The sequence below is a fragment of the Diadema setosum genome, chromosome 6 (genome assembly GCF_964275005.1).
Source record: "Diadema setosum chromosome 6, eeDiaSeto1, whole genome shotgun sequence".
NCBI classification, from domain to species: Eukaryota; Metazoa; Echinodermata; class Echinoidea; order Diadematoida; family Diadematidae; genus Diadema; species Diadema setosum.
In genome coordinates this window covers 15933216-15952308 of record NC_092690.1, presented here as the reverse complement: position 1 = coordinate 15952308, position 19093 = coordinate 15933216, and the positions used below count along the sequence as shown (strand labels likewise).

The window sequence follows — 19093 nt, the reverse complement described above, 5'->3', positions numbered from 1 at the left end:
TGTTAAGGGTAGCAATTATTCCCCCTGCTTTCTGAAAGAGGTTGGTCCATTGCTCTTTCATGATTCTAGAAAGTGAATTTTTGTTGAATTTCCTTTATATTTTCTTTGTATTGTTGTCCACTCATACGTCATATCCTCTAGTAGTCTCCTCATCCAGCGGTTCCAACACCAAAACTTTAAAAATTCATAACTTTTGCATCGATTGTCCGATTTTCCTCAAACTGTCACTGATGTGTTCTACTAATGTTGCTGCTTTCACTCAATCCACATTGCTCTTGGGGTTTATCTTCCCTTTAAACCAGGGAGGTGAACCTCCCTGATTAAACTCTTTCATGTAGGCACGTCGCATGTCCACGACCAAAGGAAGGACACGGTTTGCTTTGAGAATGTTCTCAGACAGTAGGCCTAGTGAATGGTCTGCACAGTAATGCTTCTTATAGTATATTTTTACAAATATTGGAGTCGGCGAGCAATGTACACCACAGTACCGCTGATGTTTATGTTTACTGTCCTCGTATGGTACATTTTGTGTTAGTACTCACCGCTGCTGAAGTCCATAATTCACCTTCTTATATTTAAGACAACAGATTTCGGAGAGAGAAGATGGCGGGTCTCGGCCTGTTTTGATTAAATGAACCTTGCACTCTGCCCAAATACAGTAAACTGTATCATAACGCCAGTATCATGCATGTACGAACAAAACACTCAACGATTGGCTGATAGAAGATGATAGGACTATTGTTCGAACTTTTTCGGACAAAAAAAAAAAAATCATCAGGGGAATCCCCACATTGCGTAATTGCAGGCCTCAGGTTACATTGTTGTGTTCCCTAATCGAGCGGCGTGAAATTGACAAACTAGAACACTTCAAAGCCTCTCTCAAGACTCACATTTTCACCAGGCATTCAATTGCTAACTCGATCTCTTGAAGGAGTCTGCGCCTTTGAATTTTTCTACGACAGATATATGGCGCTACACATATGCTGTGGATCATCATTATCATCTCTCGCTGAACGTCTCTACACCTGGTATGTGAATCACCTGCTGAAGTCAAAGCAGAACTATAGCGTCTGGTGTTTTTGTTTGTAGGCACATAGGACAACTATAAAGAGCGGAAGTAACGGAACTCAGTTTCCTCATATCTATTACGAGAGGAGACTGCAGTGCGGATTGCTAAAGCTATAAAGTAGGAGTGAAATGAAAAGTGCGTAGCTCTCTCACAAGAACAAGTGAAAGAATGGGATTGACTCCTTTGAAACAGCAGTTATGTCAGACACGTTTTGATCATATCTTCCTAGAGAGCACCAAGAAGAATAAGAGTAAAGACGAACGTGGATCAAGGCATAATGGAGAGATCTGCCTCACATATTTCACACCAGTATACATATAAGCAGTTGCGCCAAAACCATTGATATACTGAATACAATCAGAGTCGACTCCATTACTGCACAACATGGATCACACTAGGCCAAACGAGACACGTGGAAATCGCTCAAACATTTTGACTTTGACAACTTTGATTGATGCCTTTGGATTCCTCCGTAACGAAACAAAATCAACATCTGTACACAATCACCGAATAAATATTTTGCTGAAATAGTGGTCATTGATAGTCCAAGAAAAAAAAAATGCAACTGGACCATCCGCAATGATGGCTTTAGAAATAGTCGATCAATCCAAACACAGTTTCAGGGTATGAAACTATAACTCATTGCCCACATCTTACAGAAAACCTCGTTCGGTTTGCTTTAGTTGTCAAAGAGAAATGAGAAATTTTGTTGAGCATGTCAGGAATCTCTTCCCTCCAAGTTCTGTCTATTGTGTTCACATACAAGAGCATCCAAGTGCTAAACTTGGAATACTCAGACTCATGACATGCTTTACAACAATCCACATTTCTCTGTGACCGCTTAACCAAATTGAATGGAGTTTTCTGCAAAATGGAGCTAAGTCTAAGATGTTATATTTTAAAACCCTGAAGTACCATTTAGACAGTTTAATCATATTGGGTGTTATCAATGCGAGAATCTGATTGTATTTTTGTGTGTGTGTGTGTGTGGACATACTGTATTATGTCGTGTCGCCGTATAATAGCGGAATTGTGTCTACTCTCTCTGAATCCATGATGAAGAGACTTGAAAAGTATCGTTAATATTACACAAAGTGCTTGTGTTTCACAGGGCATATAAAGCCCATGAGTTCTGCAACAGAAAAACCTGACCCATGAAGTCTGTGGAGAATTTCCGAGAATAGCCTAGAAGAATGGAAAAATTATTTGGCAGCCATCTTTTATGCAAATTAATAGGCGTGCACTATAGAAAGTCGTTTTTATAGGGAACCGGGTTTGTTTTTTTCAACTCTACATCCTCTTATTATACAACTAAGAAAAAAAAAAAGTGGTATTTTACTCTAAAATGTCCCTAGCAGTCACATTATTCAAACATCCCATTAGATCAAAATAATCACAGCCGAACGCAGATTTTCTTATTTTTTTCGGGGGTTGGGAGAGCAAGGATACCTGAATAAAAGGTCGAAGAGTTAACACGCAATCGAGGCAAGCAATGTTGTGTGTAATCATACTATCCTTTCGAGCAAGGTGAAAAACACTCTGTCCCTCGGATAGGACATAAAATGGAGGTCCCGTATATGAGAGTGTCACAACTCATGCACGTAAAAGATCCCGTTCCATTCATTCACCGCAAAGAGCAGGGTGTTTAACCCGGTGAAGTGGTCCCACCTCACATCCATTTGCACCCCATGGATTATCAAACTATAATGTTTTGAAGATCATATTCTATCAGTAAAATTGTTGCCTTTTAGTAAAAGGTAGCATTGCTTATCACAATCTATCATATTTTAATCACTTGGATCAAATATAAGGCTGAATACTTGTCACACTGTATACTGTTTATTCATTAAGCCGTTTTGACATCCTCACACATGTCAAAATCGCAGAGAGTGAAAGTATCCAAACGCTATGAAGATAATAGTATCCCATAGTTTACATATGTGAAGTAGCCTAAACTCTTTAATCATGTTGCCATATCACTTTGTCTTCAGGCAATCAAAGAACGCAGTTTGCTTTTGTAACATAGAATATAGTCAGTATATATTGTATAACATTCCGTAAATCGTTTCTTGATGCAACAACTTATTTCTACGAATGTTCTTAGTATATAAGGAAAATTAATTTGATGTACGTACCACAGCACGATTGGCGCCATTATTTATATCAACGTATCGTTCATTTCGTGTTAGTAGGCCTACTGACTCACCGTAACTTCGATCCATAATACAAGTTCTTATGATGCATACAACAGCAGCTGTAACACAAATAACTGCCATCTGATACGATCTGTATGCACTGGCTATGCACGTCTGCAATCCTAAATACCTCGATAACTGATATGATATCATATAAAACATGGACGATCAAAGTACAGCAACAAGACGTGGCTGATAGATAGGCTATGAGTGTCTGAAGTCTGCACCCTTGAACAAACAATGCTATAAGCCAGTTCGTAATTAGCTCATGTACACATTGGTACAAATGACCTTTCTTTTTTTCTCAGTTGGTTAGGCACTTCACTCGTTTTCAAAGCGGCATAATGCATAAGCTTGCCCGACGTAACAATTCATGGAATACATGTTCAAACAAAGAATGAGCTTGCGTTCAGAGAAGGTGATCAGAATACTCCATCAGTTGACAATTTCGCAGGCATCCATTTCATTGTTTTGTATTGAATGCAATAACAGCCTATTTCCTTTTATATTGCGAAATACCATTCTTGCTGTCAGGTGGATGTCCTGGCAAGCACCATTTAGATAAGGATTACATGTTGGTACAAATGACCTTTTTCTGCTCATGCGCAAAGTGGAATTACGAACTGGTCTATTGATCTGGAAAATCCCGTCATTGCTCAATTTCTCGCTGAACATACCTTTTCACTCAGTTACCAGTTACCAGTCTACAAAGCCAGACCAGCCAGGCCAATTCAAAATGGCACACCAAAGACGTACCATTTCGTACCTAGAAGAGCTGCTCTTGGGTGCAAACTTTTTTTGCTTGTGGATTGTCATTTGGGAATCTCAGTACGCATTTTACCGCTCTGGCAAGCAAAGGATTAAGCGACGAGTGTCACAAAAGAATGGATGTCAAAGTCATTTCTTTCCTCTTTTAAACTTTCTGTCATGATTCATTTTTTTTAACTTGAAAAAGCATTCAAATATCCCGGCTCCCTGAGACGTGTTCGCAAGAGCAGGTGTGTATGGCGAGATTTCCCCAGGATAGCCCCTACAACAGAATACAATCATACCCCATATATACGTCGTTCGTTTCGAGTACCGGTGCAAAGCCCCATCTTTTCAACCATTGCAGGCTTCATTATGTCGTTTTTATTGTAATTACTGTTCGCCTTCACTAATTGTTAAAGATGAGAGATACTCAGTGGTTAAAGCATGACATACTCTACCGGTAAAGACTGCCTCTTTAGTGAGAGATTTCAGTCGCCTACCGTGTTTTTAAAGAAATCTACTGTTTTTTGCTAATCTGTCACCTAACCAAATAATTAAGTAAACTGAGATGAAATACAAGTCAATACACTTTCCGTGTCTAATACAGTCAATCCTGTCTTATATTACCACCTGTCTATATTTAACGACCACAGATAATTTCCCCACAACCAACTTATGAACTAAAACGCCTGTGTATAGCAACCGCCTATTTTGTCGCCCAACGTGAGGGATAACATTGCTGCAACAACCGCCTGCACCAGTGACATAGCTGTGAACAGTCATTCTTACATCCCCGTCACACTTATTCAGAATGGTATTATATACAGCACGAATCAAGCAGAAGTGACTCGAATGAAAGATTTTCAAAATTCGTGCCACATTCGGGAAAAAATTTAAAATTCCTACAGTTTGTTGAGAATTGTTGTTCTAATACTTGGAACAGCTTTGTATCGAATCATTCTTGCATATTCCGTTTGTTTTTAATAGCTTTCGAGTGTGGTTCGAATGTAGTTGGAACACAATAGGAATATGAAGAATGCTATTAAAATGCAGTCAGAATATTTTAAAAGCACTTCGAATGCCGTTCGAATGCCGACCGATTGTAGCTGCTCGAAGTCTGGTTAGCAGGTCTGAAAGCGTCTCGAATGAAGTACATTGTACAAATTTATCTCGAATGCAGTCAGAAGGCTCCCGGAATAGCTAATAAATATGATTTGAATGTTCAAGAATTCAAACAGAATGCAACGCGAATATTTAGAATATACTCATAATGTAAGACGAATATTCCATGTGTGTCAAGAATCCCGTCGGAATGGTCTGCGATAAGGTTTCAAGTACTGGTGAATCGAGCATTTTCACGAGTCTCAACCCAGCCATGACAGAGTATGGACCGTTTGGACCATGTTGCTTTGCTACAGATTGCTGTTCTGAGCACGACCTACTTGATAGAGAGACGTGGAGAAGGCAAAGAGAAGGAACAAAATGATGGAGAAGACCCTGAAAATATCACACTCAACCATGGCTGGCAGAGGAGAGCAGGATGCTGTAGAGACATTGTTCCAGGCTAATGGAGGAGCTTAGAGTTGAAATCCTAAACCCTTCTTTAAAAACGTCAGAATGGACCCTGTTATGTTTGTTTGAAAAGATTTTATTTTCTGCATTTCATATTTTCTTTCAGAATAACAAAAATAACAAAGGCAGGTTCAATTACACAAATACAATTCTGAAAATTATTGACATATTACATAGTAAGTCATATTTTGTATGTAAAGACAAATGAAACGTTAAATAACATTCAAAATGTTTATATGGCCAATAATGACTTAATTCACAGTACAATATATAATATATACATATAATGCAGAGGGCCGCCGTTATAAGCCGTGCTTGAACAGACGGACAGCCGGAGTTAAATTACCATTTTTTATTGTAGTACTTGAACACTAATACAGATGGGCCATGTTAAAGTGCGCGTAAATCCAGTTTTATACAATTACTTGGTAAACAGGAGTGGTGCCCGTGAGTGCGTGTGCAGGTGATGAAGCGCGAAAGTGTTGATGGTCAGCACTTCTAAGAAAATGATTGGATATGTTATAATATGGGCGAAGGGTCAAGCAGCAAAGTAAAAGAAAAGGAAAAGGGGGTGGACCAAATATTGCCTTGTTGTTGAGTATAAGAGGTACATGTTTAATGATTACTGTACCGTATGATATTGTGCCAAGAAATATTTCTTTGTATTTGCCTTAAAGGAATAGAGAGAAGTGCACTGTTTTATGTGGAGAGGGAGTGAATTTCAAATATCAGGCCCGTTATGCCGAATTGATTTTTGAGCTAATAGGAGTTTAAGGTTATTCAAATGGAAATCATTACGATGGCGCGTGGGGTAAGCATGGACATCCCTGTTAAGGGAAAATGCGTTGTGGAAGAGTGGGAGTAGATTTTGCGTGTATTTGAACATAAATATTGCTGTTTGAAATTTGTGTATATCGTCAACTTTAAGAACTTTTAGTCTAAGGAATAATGGATCAGTATGTTCTAGATAATGTGAGTTGGTACATATTCTTATTGCCTTTTTCTGTAAAAGAAAAATAACATTTACTTTGGTTTTATTACAGTTTCCCCAGACAACATTACAATAATTAATGTACGGTAAGATTAATGCATTGTATAACATAATGAGTACTTTTTCCGTTACAAAATATTTTAATCTCCGAAGTATTCCAATGGCTTTGGATATTAATGTGGTTATATTGTCAATGTGGTTATTCCAATTTAAGTTGGAGTCAAGGGTTACCCCTAAGAACTTGGTTGATTTTTTTCCAATAATGGGCATACCATCAATAATAATGTTATTAGGCATTATCGGTTGCAAATGTGAAGTATTGAAGTTTATAAAACACGTTTTATCTATATTTAGTGATAATTTATTGCATTTAAACCATGTAGAAATTTTTGCAAGCTCAGAATTAAGTATATCAAGTAGTGTGTTTAAACAGTTGTGAGAGTAGAAGACACTGGTATCGTCCGCGAATAATACATAGGTGAGAAGGGTTGAGGAATTTATGATATCGTTGATATATATAAGAAAAAGTAGAGGTCCTAAAATGGATCCCTGTGGTACACCGCAAGTAATATATGACTTAAGCGAGGTACTTGAATGAAATGCTACGTATTGCTGACGTTGGGATAAATAATCTCGGAACCAGGAAAGAACTATTCCTCTTATGCCATAATTATGTAGCTTTTTTAATAAAATTCCATGGTCTATTGTATCAAAGGCCTTGCTCAGGTCCATAAAAACTCCTATCACGTGCTGTTTGTTCGCAATAGAATCGATAATTTTGTCACAAGTTTGAATGATTGCAAAATCTGTAGAAAAACCTTTGCGAAAGCCAAATTGGTTAGGATTCAAAATGTGGTTATCAACCAGAAACTTATACAAACGTTCATGTGCAATCTTTTCAAGGATTTTGGAAATGACGGGCAATAATGAAATTGGACGATAATTCTTTATTTGGGACGCATCATCTTTTTTGTGAATAGGGATTACTTTCGCAATCTTTAAAGAATTTGGGAAGATCCCAGTAGATAATGATAAGTTACAAATATGTACTATGGGGGTTACTAAAAAATGTATTATTTGTTTTAGTAAATGCATACTTAATCCATCGTGGCCACAAGATCTACTCGACTTAAAAGATCGAACAATATTCAGTATTTCATTTTCATTCGTGGGAGTAAAGAATAAAGAATTATTATTACTTTCTGGAAGGTAATCTGTAAAATTTCCAGCGTTTGGAAGTATTGTTGAGGCGAGATTGGGGCCTATGTTGGTAAAGAACTTATTAAAACAATTTGCAATGATTTCAGGGTCGTTAATATCTTGGTCATTTTCGGAAATAACGGTCGGGAGTTCTTTCTTTTTCTTCTTAATAAGGTCATTGATAGTTCGCCACAGTTTGGATTTACTGTCCTTATTTGATTCTAGTATGTCTGAATAATATCGCTTTCGAGATGCCCGGATTGATGTGGTTAATGTATTTCGATATGTTCTGTATTTTGCTTTGTTCTGTGGTGTTGGTTTACGTAAGGACATTTTATATAAGCGATTACGGGTGAGTATAGAACGCATTAGCCCTTTGGTAATCCATGGTTGTTTTGTTTTTGCGCGATTGTTCTCATTAACTAAGGGAATACGATTATTATAATAATAAAGAAATTTATGCAAAAACATTTCGTAAGATAAATTCGCGTCATTGACCGAAGTCACATCTTGCCATTGTTCGCGTGATAAATCAGATATTAATGAATTAATATTTTCGTGAGATTCTTTTCTTCGCGTTCTATAGCATTTTTGTTTTGGTTGAACGTTTCCAATCTGCTCGTGAATGGTAAATATTGGAAGATGATCAGATATATCTGAATAAAGTATGCCATTAGTATAGTTTTTATCAATAATGTTAGAGAAGATGTTGTCGATTAAAGTCTCAGTTGACGTGGTGTTACAGATTCTCGTAGGCTTATTAATGTGAGGATAAAGACTACTTAATGATAATGTGTTATGAAATCTAGAAGAATTATGGTTTGTCGTACTTAGTAAATCAATATTGTAATCCCCCATTAAGAACAAACTTTTATTTTCATGAATAATTGTATTTGAAAAAATTTCAATGCTGTCTAGAAATAAATCTATTTCGTTATTTGGTGATCTATAGATAATACCTATAATGATATTTTTAGTTTTATCATTTATAATTTCGACGAATAAACTTTCAACACCATTAATGGATAAGTCAGGTCGGAGTTTGTAACGAAGTTGATTATGTATATACAAGGCTACTCCACCTCCTCTTCCAGTCCTTCTATCTGCACGAATCATATCATAATTTTGAATACTAAACATATTTGGGGAGACATAATGCAACCAAGTTTCAGAAATTCCTATTACGGAAAAGGCAAAATGGTGAAGAGAGTTTAAGAGCGTTTCGATTGATTCAAAGTTCTTATTCAAGCTTCGTGAATTGATATGAATGAGGCTGAAGTATTTATCTATGGAAAAACTGTGAACAGATCGACTGTCATTTCCAGTTTGGGGGCAAAATTCGGAATTGAATTCGTCAATTGTGAAGTATTCACTATGATGATCTGTTAAATATTGGTCCTCAGCTTCGTGTGCAGGTTCGTTATTCATTATTCAAAGGAGAACACGATGGAAGAAATGGAGGCCATTGAACACAGACGCGCGTCGTACTGTGGGTGAGTGCAAGTGAATGAGTGGAAGGTTGCCTATTGTGTGTGTGCATCTCGCGTGCGAGAGGGAAAGATACAAAATGTTTAGCTTTACTGGATTCGGACAGTTATGGCAGACTATCTTTGTGAAGTGCAGGAAATATTACAAGTCTCTGATAAATATCTTTATATGATAATTTAGGACAAAACTTATTATTTTGTTCAGTAGAAGTTTGTAGAAATTTGTAAATTGGAATAATACGAAGAAATAGTTCAGAATTAATGAATACTAAAAGTCGTCGAATATGACTGTAATTGTTCGAGAAATATATACATCAAAAATTCGCAAGAAACAAAATCTGGCATAAGATACTGTAGCGATTCTCAAAACTAAATTCACGATAGTATGAATGCGAGGAATATCAGAAAAAATATAGATATCATTTACAGTCTCACTAATTCTTAATTTCCGATACCCCAACAGATAGTTGTTGGAACAGGTTTGTGACTTGTTATTATGTAAATGAACATCTTGGAACCGTAAACATTTGAAAATTTCAAGCTTCTCTTGAAAATTGAAAATGACTCATGCATCTTGGACGATCGGGTGCAACAAAATTTTAGTGATGCATGTTGCCTATGCTGCATGCATGATAAGAAGCAATCAGTAAGGTGCATGCATCTAGTATCATGCGTTTGAACAAAGACATAAAATTATCAATTGGAACAAAAACCAAAAGGCTACGGATATGGCGTTTTTACCCCTTTCCGCACACAATAAAAAAAAAAAAAAAAAAAACTGAATTTGAATAATTCAGTACACTATAATAGTATCACTGGTGTTTTAACTACATAATGTACATAAATCAGGTAGAATAAGTAGATCGATAAATTGATCGATTGTAAGTAGATCGATCGATCATGAAAATTGAAAATGAATCGTGCGTCTTGCACGATCGAGTGCAACAAAACTTTGATGATGAATGTTGCCTATGTTGCATGCATAATAATGAAGCACACAGTAAAATGCATGTATCTAGTATCATGCGTTTGAACAAAGACATAAAATTATCAATTGAAACAAAAACCAAAAGGCTACAGATATGGCGTTTTTGCCCCTTTTCGCACACAATAAGAAAAACAACAACTGAATTTGAATAATTCAGTACACTATGATAGTATCACTGGTGTTTTAACTTCATAAATCAAGTGGAATAAGTAGATCGATAAATTGATCGATTATAAGTAGATCGATCGATCATGAAAATTGAAAATGAATCGTGCGTCTTGCACGATCGGGTGCAACAAAACTTTAATGATGGATGTTGCCTATGTTGCATGTACAATAATGAAGCAAACAGTAAGGTGCATGTATCTAGTATCATGCGTTTGAAGAAAGACATAAAATTATCAATTGGAACAAAAACCAAAAGGCTACGGATATGGCGTTTTTGCCCCTTTTCGCACACAAAAAGAAAAACAACAACTGAATTTGAATAATTCAGTACACTATGATAGTATCACTGGTGTTTTAACTTCGTAAATCAAGGAATAAGTAGATCGATCAATAAGTTGGTCGATTATAAGTAGATCGATCGACCATGAAAATTGAAAATGAATCGTGTGTCTTGCACGATCGGGTGCAACAAAACTTTAATGATGGATGTTGCCTATGTTGCATGCACAATAATGAAGCAAACAGTAAGGTGCATGTATCTAGTATCATGCGTTTTTACCCCTTTTCGCACATACAATAAAAAACAACAACTGAATTTGAATAATTCAATACACTATGATAGTATCACTGGTGTTTTGACTACATAAACAATTGGAATAAGAGATCGATCGATAGTAATTTGATTAGAATGGGAGAATACACTGATGTGACCCGTCGGCACAATACCCCGATAAAGTCGCATACCCCAAATGTATAAGGAAAATTGCAAAATATTGTAATTGAGATGGAGAATAATTATGAGGGTGAAATGTCCTTCGATATCAAAAGTTCAACGTCCCGCTGCAAGAGTTAGAAATGTTTTTTACTAAAAGTATTTAGTTCTATCCCTTTTCGTAATTATGTTGTACGATAAGCGACTCCATCAGGGCACCGCGACAACGGGTCACATTATAAGCTTGCTGCGATAAGACTAACCCCTGTCTATAGTTAGGGGCAGAGTATGTTGGCCGCGGGAAGCATTAGACCTGCAAGCTAAAAATATTCAAATTTTATGCATATTTGTTAAACAAGAGCAAGCCAGAGAATCAGTGAGCAAGCAGGTATGTTCCATTGTAACATGTGTAAATTTACTTGAGATCTAAATGGTTGCCTTGCATAACAGATAATGAATTTCCGAAAGCAACATAAGCATGAAAACGTGTGAATCTATATGGTGCCCTCGTTATCGCAGTAACTGTTACATAACCACTGTCAAGCAAACGCCAAGAGGGCTGAATGAGCCAAGTTCGTTGACTTATTTAAATCGTGATTGCTACTCAAAACAGGATATGCTACTACATATTTTGGAAGGTGTGAAACGAATCTTAATGGTTGTAGAAAAAGAACAAGTATCTATGCAATCTCAAGTGGTATGCATTGAATCGGTCTGCATTTTATGCCTCACGCATACTAAGCCAGTAATACACTGTAATGAGATACTGTCACATAGTAGAATTAGTTAATATAATGTATAACCGACAATGAGTGCCTATTTTGTTTCAGACATGAGATATAACTTTTCAATGCATTTGACATTTTCTGAGAAATAGAAATTATTACTGTGTGAAGAAATAATCACATAGCTTCTCTGAAACAAGTGGTACATTACTTTATAACTTTTCAATATGCATTTGGCATTTTCTGAGAAATAGAAATTATTACTGTGTGAAGAAATAATCACATAGCTTCTCTGAAACAAGTGGTACATTACTCAAATTTATATGGGATGCCGTCATGTTTGCGCCACTTCCCACTGAAAAATCTCAGTTTTGTACCTGTTGCGTACAAATTTTGGACCTCTTTTACCCACTTCCTTTTTTCTTGTAGGTCGATGGGGGTTAAGTCATCAACGATAAAGTAGCGATCGTTTTTTAGGGTATCACGCGCTCGGCGCATCACATCTACTTTATCACGATAGGAAAGTAATTTGATGAGGATATGACGTGGTTTACCTTCATATCGCCTACCATCGCGATGTGCGCGTTCGACTTTACTATTGATGTTGAACTTCTTCTGGAGGATGTCCTCAGCAATCTTAATGCAGTCCTCGCGCTCTCCTTCTTGAGCTTCGGGGATACCAATAACTCGAACGTTATTCCTCCTTGAAAATCGCTCATTCTTGTTTGCAGCCATTGCGTGTATCTCAAGCTTCGACTTGAGCTGCGTTATTTCGTTCTCCATGTCGTGGACCTTCTTGTCGAGATACTCTTGATTTTTTTGCAGGTCGTCGATACGTTTGCGTTCGAATTCAAGCGAGGCGCCTAAATTCGTTTCCAGCTCGGTCAGCTTACTGATGAAGTTGTCGACTGCCTTGCGAATCGTAGCTTCAAATCGCTCCGTCGCCAGTCAGGCACAGGCGCAGAAAACTGCGCCTGTCGAAAAGCGCCGATTTCTGCTACAGTATCATGAATATTAAAATGACAATACCCATCATGCCACGCGATGCTCGTAGTGTAAAAGGCATGGAGAAAATTCAGGTGATGAATACACCTAATCGATATTAATTTCGTACGAAAATTCTAACCTTGACACTTTTCTGATATTTCCTCTGTAGTAAGCCAAATACCTAATCTTGCATAATAATAATTTCTAGGGGAATAAAACCTTGACATCTGGCGTAATTCTGGTCGGAATACATAATTAGGTAAATGTTTTTTGAATGACCACCGGTTTGCCCTCTTTTTAGCCTTGTGCAACAGGCGTTGGATAGTGTAACAGAAATGTACTCCTGCCTATCAGACCTTCCTCTCTCCTTTTCTCTACCTCTCTCCCTTCTCCTCTCTCATCTCCTCTCTTGGCCTCTTTCCCTTTCTCTCCCCCAGCACAGCCACCTTCCATCTCTCAACGCATCATCTCTTTCCCCCTCTCTCTTCTCTGTGGTACTCTCCCCGGCAGGCTGGGTTCTTATCTCTGTTGAGTAAACATAGGGCAGCAGTTTAAAACAACGAAAGTGTTGTGAAAGTGCGGCCAGGCTCTCTGTGGGGCCTACCGCGTACCTCCCTGGTCTTGAACTGACCATGGGCAAAGCACAGAGGCAGGGGCTATGCGATAGGTATTGCAGTTTTAGATTAGATTCCAGAGAGACAGAAGAGAGCACATATAGTTAAACATGAGTTATCAGAGTTAATTGCAGATGATTCTGCAAAGGAAGCAGAACAGCGTAACATCGTAACAGCAAGGTAATCCCAATGACTCCTACTTCATTCTCAATCTCACTAGCCTATTTCTTGATTTATAAATGAGCTATGGTCAGTGTGGAGAGACCTATATAGCGCATGGTGTTTGTTGGTGAGAGCGTGTGGCTCTGGATGTGCCTGATGCATGCTGTATTTCGATATAATTATGGTGATACAGTGCAGTATACACATACATACTATCGTGTTTTGGCAATTTGTCTTGCATACAGTACTTAGTGCACTGCAAATCAGTAAAAAGCAGTAACGGGCGCCTGGTACACAGACGATATCAATGGAACCGACTGTTCGCGGAAACTACGAGAATCGATTGTAGCGGGCACACTTGCTCGGCGCTCGGGCGGATAACCCCAAAGTAGCAGTTTTCTGCGCCTGGCGGGAGGCGCAGTTTTCTGCGCCTGTGCCTGACTGGTCGCTGCTCTGAAGAAATTTTCCAGATTAGCCGGCAATGGTGTAGTATCGTCTCCGTGCGCTTGTTGCTGTCCGGGAGTCGGTACAGGTTGGTTCGATGGTGAAGCAGCCATGTTTGATGTATTGGGAGCCCCGAGTTCATTGTCTGAGCTATCGGAAGCAATGGATTCCGGGACCGCTGACAAGACACGGTTGGTAGAGCATGCTGCGTTCGAAATTGGCGGGCTGCCGTGACGTGGAACTGCTGGGTTGGGTGTGCCAAGATTGCCGTGGGTAGAAGCACCAGCTCTGGTTGTCCTGGGTGGATTTTTTCGAGTAGTTGATTTGACTGGTTGAGGATTCATGGTGGTTCAAATATAGCTTGAAAGTAATCACAATAAATTACTGACCTCAACAATGTTGTTTGCAGCAGTCTAGGTTCAAATGAATGTCCTAAATTCCAAAATATTTCCAAGATTTGAGAGACCTGCAGTTGGATGCGTCTTCACTCTAAGGGCGCCATCTATCTATCCTAAGGGCGCCATCTATCTATCAATGTTCGATGAGTGGGGCCAAGGATACAGAAGCAGGATTAATAGATGAGGAAGGCACTAACTCCAAGCTTCAAGCTGGCCATCACGGCGCAGCGCCTGACTTCAGGTGACAATTCAATTTCAATATCAATCTTATTTTCGTATTTCTCGATAGAAAATACTTAAAATATAAGAAAATATTATAATAATACAGAATGTCCAGCTTGGATATACTAGTAATACCACAACACATTGTGTTTCACACTGTGTTCGACACTGTGTGTAATACTGTGTTGCACACTGTGTTACATAGTGTGGAAAAACTATGACATGACATGTATACTTTGTATTATGTTTTGATTTTCGTTGATTGGAATAAACTATGATTGAATTGAATTCAATTGAATTGAAAACTGTGTTCTTTCCATAAGGGTTGTCACACAGTGTCTAGGGAAACCTAGCGGGTTGACTTGCGGTGAAAAAAAAAAAAAAATGCTACCCGGACTTTCCAGCAGTTGGCTCGCACCTGACAGTTCCTAGCGCGTAGGCTATCTGGCCCGTAGTTGCCCGGAGGTGTGCACGCAAGTCCGATTTACCCGCACCCAAGTTTTGAGCATGACCAAGACTTTTACCGGGTGAGTCGCGGGGATTGCCCTCAGAGGTCCACACAGAAGGCCAGTAGGATGCCCGTAGCTGCTGCATGTCACAGGCAGTTGACCCACTTGAAGTACGTAGGTTGCCCGTGGATCTATGCTCACGCGCCAGAAGCGCATGTCAACTGCGGGCATTCTATGAGCGTAATGTGGGTGTTTTACTGGGAAGGGACGACGTCGAAACTTCCATTATCCGTGTAGCTGGTCAGTTCTGCGGGCGTGGAGCGAGCTACAAAGTATACGAGCAAATTGCGTGCATGCTGAGGATCAGTTACTGTCTTTCTGCTGGTTAGTAGAGAGTCAGTTGCGGTTAAGATAATGATATTCTGTGGGACTTCTGCCATATTAAATTCCTTCAGAGAGATTCTTTCACCGACTTGTCAGCCCTCACTCGTCACTCGAATGCGCCTAACACGCAGGTCACACGGAATGCATGTAATTTCAAATTACTGTAAGATTTCATTTGCGTAACCTGGGCTCAATTCGGAGATATCTAACTAAATCAGCAGCAGATAAACTGATGCATGCTCTTATTTCGTCTCGTCTAGATTTTTGCAATTCTCTGTTTTGCAGCCTTCCACAAAAAGAACTCAGTAAACTGCAAAGTCTTCAGAATTGTGCCACTAGATTACTTACTTTCACGAAGAAAACTACATGTACACATACTAATCCAATCCTTCGGTCCCTACACTGGCTCCCTGTAGAAAAATGTGTTAACTTCAAGATTCTTCTTATTGTCTACCGTACATCGCACACATTTTCCCCTACCAACCTTCAAAATACTCTTCATCTTCGCCAACCACCACGAAATCTCCGTTCATCGAACTCGCAAAAATTACAGGTACCTCCAATCAAGCGTAGTTGGGGGTCGTGCTTTCTCATACATGGGCCCAAAACTTTGGAATAACCTGCCAAAATCTCTTCGACAAGCATCTTCTATTGATGCTTTTAAAAAGAACCTCAAGACCTATCTTTTCAATCTAAATTAACAATTGTTTACCTGTATGTATATATTTTATTGTGTACGTATATTGTTTGTTTGTTTATTGTTCTTCTTATCTTCTGTGATACTCTGCATTATGGTACGTATTATACATATGTACCCTGTTCTACAGCGCTATGAGTATCTCTTCCAGGTAGTCTCTCTATTATTATTATTATTATTATTATTATTATTATTATTATTATTATTATTATTATTATTATTATATATAGAGAGCATAAACAATAGCGGTCCTAAGTTGAACCCTAGGAATGACACCCCGAAAATTAGAATCGATAGGTAACACCATTGAAGTACATGATTAAGAGTTCATTTCCCGTTAAAGGGACTGTACAGTACTGGTTGAGGTGGGGATTCATGTTTTGAACATTCCTAAGTGAGATAATGAGAAACCTCTTATGAAATATGAAAGAGCATGTAATTTTAAGAAGGATTCAACGTTTATTTGATGAAAATTGGTTTTCAAATGGCTGAGATATTCAAAATGGTGATAATAATAAAAGGGAACAGGCCACGTCTTTTATTAGGATATCTTTGTTTCACCTTGTTTTTGGATATCTCGGCCATTTCAAAACCCATTTTCATCGAATAAACTTTTGATACCCCTTAGAATTACATGCTCTGCGACATCTCGTAGAGTGGTTTCTGAATATCTCGCAAAACGTTAAAAGCTAAATCCTCACCCCGACCAGAACTGTATAGACCCTTTAAAGTTGAACGTTTGTTCATTTTCCTGCGAGACGTGCGTGCATTTCCCAGTGTTAGCACAAATCCCGGCTCCACAAACCCTCAGGGGTAGTTGTGAGTTCAGCGGACAGTACCAGTGTGTCAGCAGTTTTGACGACGTTTGATACATAGGAAGTGGAACGTTGATATTCTTGCGTATGTCGTAAAGTTACAAAGCCACTTTATTTTGCTTCCGGCAGCCGTGAAGGAAAAATAAGTTCTTTTCACGATAAATGTAATGTGATTTAAACCACTATTTGTCACGTTGATGCCTTCTCTTTTAAGCAACATACAACATCACCCTTGCTATTCATTTTCTCACCTTAAACTCTCAGGCATTCTACATCATTTTAATCTTATTTTAGAAGTCAGTATTTACATAAGTAATATATTGCCAACCAAAGTCCCCTCGACAGGAAGTAATGTGCAGAGTAGTATATTGCTAGGTTCCCCGTACTACAAATCATTGCTAGAGACTATTTCACTGAATCTGATCATTTCGATTTTTCGATTTAGTCATGTTTCAATAATAAATTCACATAATTTCACACAATTGAAACGTTACACATGTTCATGCACGACAAAATCGGAGAGTTAAAGTGTCCAAACAGAAATATACTACCCACAGTTTATAAAGGGCAGTATCATTGTTTAGCGTATATGTATATAGGTATAAATTGATTATGTGCACGTCACAGGTCATCGACCAAGCACAGACCGCGGTTTGCATTGAGTACATGTTCCCGGGACATGTTCAGCCAGTAATGCGAGCATTCTGTACAGTGCTTTTTTTAATACATTTCTACGAATGATAAATTTGGAGACCAGACATACCGCAACATCACTGACGGCATTATTCATGTCATAGTACTCAGTACTCACCGCTGCTTAAATCCATAGTTCAGTTCTCATTTAGTCACCAAACACGACACACAACGGTACAGAAAATGGCGGGACACTAGACGTTCTGTTTGTACTACAGTCATTACGATCAATTGAACTTTGGCTATCTGCCTAAATATACAATGCACCGTGTGATAATCACAAAAGCACAGCATAGCGACAAAGGCTGATAGGGCTATTGTTAGAACTCTACCCCCTGGCCTTAAACAGACAAATACTGTGTCATCCGGGGAATCCCCGCTACCCGTCAATGGTATAAACCCGAACGGCCCACCTGTTGTATTATACCAGTCCACCATTCTAGTAGACCCATGAATCAACAAGGTCAGGCCTACCTGTACGTACCACAGTACAATTTAAGAACGCTGCTCTTAGGTGAAATTTCTTTTACATCTGTACTGTCATGTGAGCATTGCTATAAGCATTGCATAATTCTGGCAAGTAAAGAAATTATCGATGTCTCTCATGAATGGAAGGCACAGTCACTTATTTCCTTTTGTACTTTTTATGTTTGTTCTTTTGACTGGAACAAGCATTCACATATTTACCATTGTGTGAGACGTGATCGCAAACAAAGCCATGTCTGGTTGGATTGAATATGTTTTTCCCAAACAAAGTCACCTCAAACAGGACACAATGTGCAGACAACAACGGGTGACTGCGGGTGGCTCGATTTGTTTATCAGTATATCTTTCCAACTATTTCCCTAATATTCAGTGTTGATTGTATACATTTTCTGGTTTACAGTACTACTCTGTCAATTCCTAATCGTTATCACGGAGGTGACCTCCCTGTCGTTATACATTCCGCTCCAATCTGCTCACCTTACTATCTCAGTATCTGGTAGACCTGTATTCTCAAACTCCATCCACTTCTATATAATATGACATCTGTTAAAGAAGTGTATGCGGTAATACCATGTGTATTAAATTGCAAGGACAGTTGTCTGGTTAAAGAACACCAAAAGAAAAAAAAAAGACGAGAGTGGATGAGTTATTGCGTCAGGTATACATGCAATACATCTATTATTTTATTCTCCATTTTACATATGCACAAATTTGAGATCTTATGTTTGTGAGGTACCAGGTATTCAAAAATGAAAATCACGCAACCATACTTAGATATTTCCTTATTGAATTAATGACAGTTTTATGTAACAAAAACCAAGAGCAGTTGCTTAACACATCAGTGTTATAGATTTACCTTCCCTTGAGAACTTGTTTCATGCGAAA

At 38.4% G+C, this 19093-nt stretch overlaps 1 protein-coding gene across 1 annotated transcript in view; it reads right to left on the bottom strand.

Annotated features, from left to right (window-relative positions):
• Positions 1–17933, bottom strand: part of LOC140229568 (uncharacterized) — a 56898-nt gene extending 38965 nt beyond the window's left edge. Inside the window, exon 1 of the mRNA XM_072309815.1 lies at positions 17841–17933. Within this exon, the coding sequence (XP_072165916.1) occupies positions 17841–17856 (16 nt within the window). The 5' untranslated portion in view covers positions 17857–17933. The remainder of the gene's footprint in view (positions 1–17840) is intronic.
• Positions 17934–19093: the final 1160 nt, after the last annotated feature.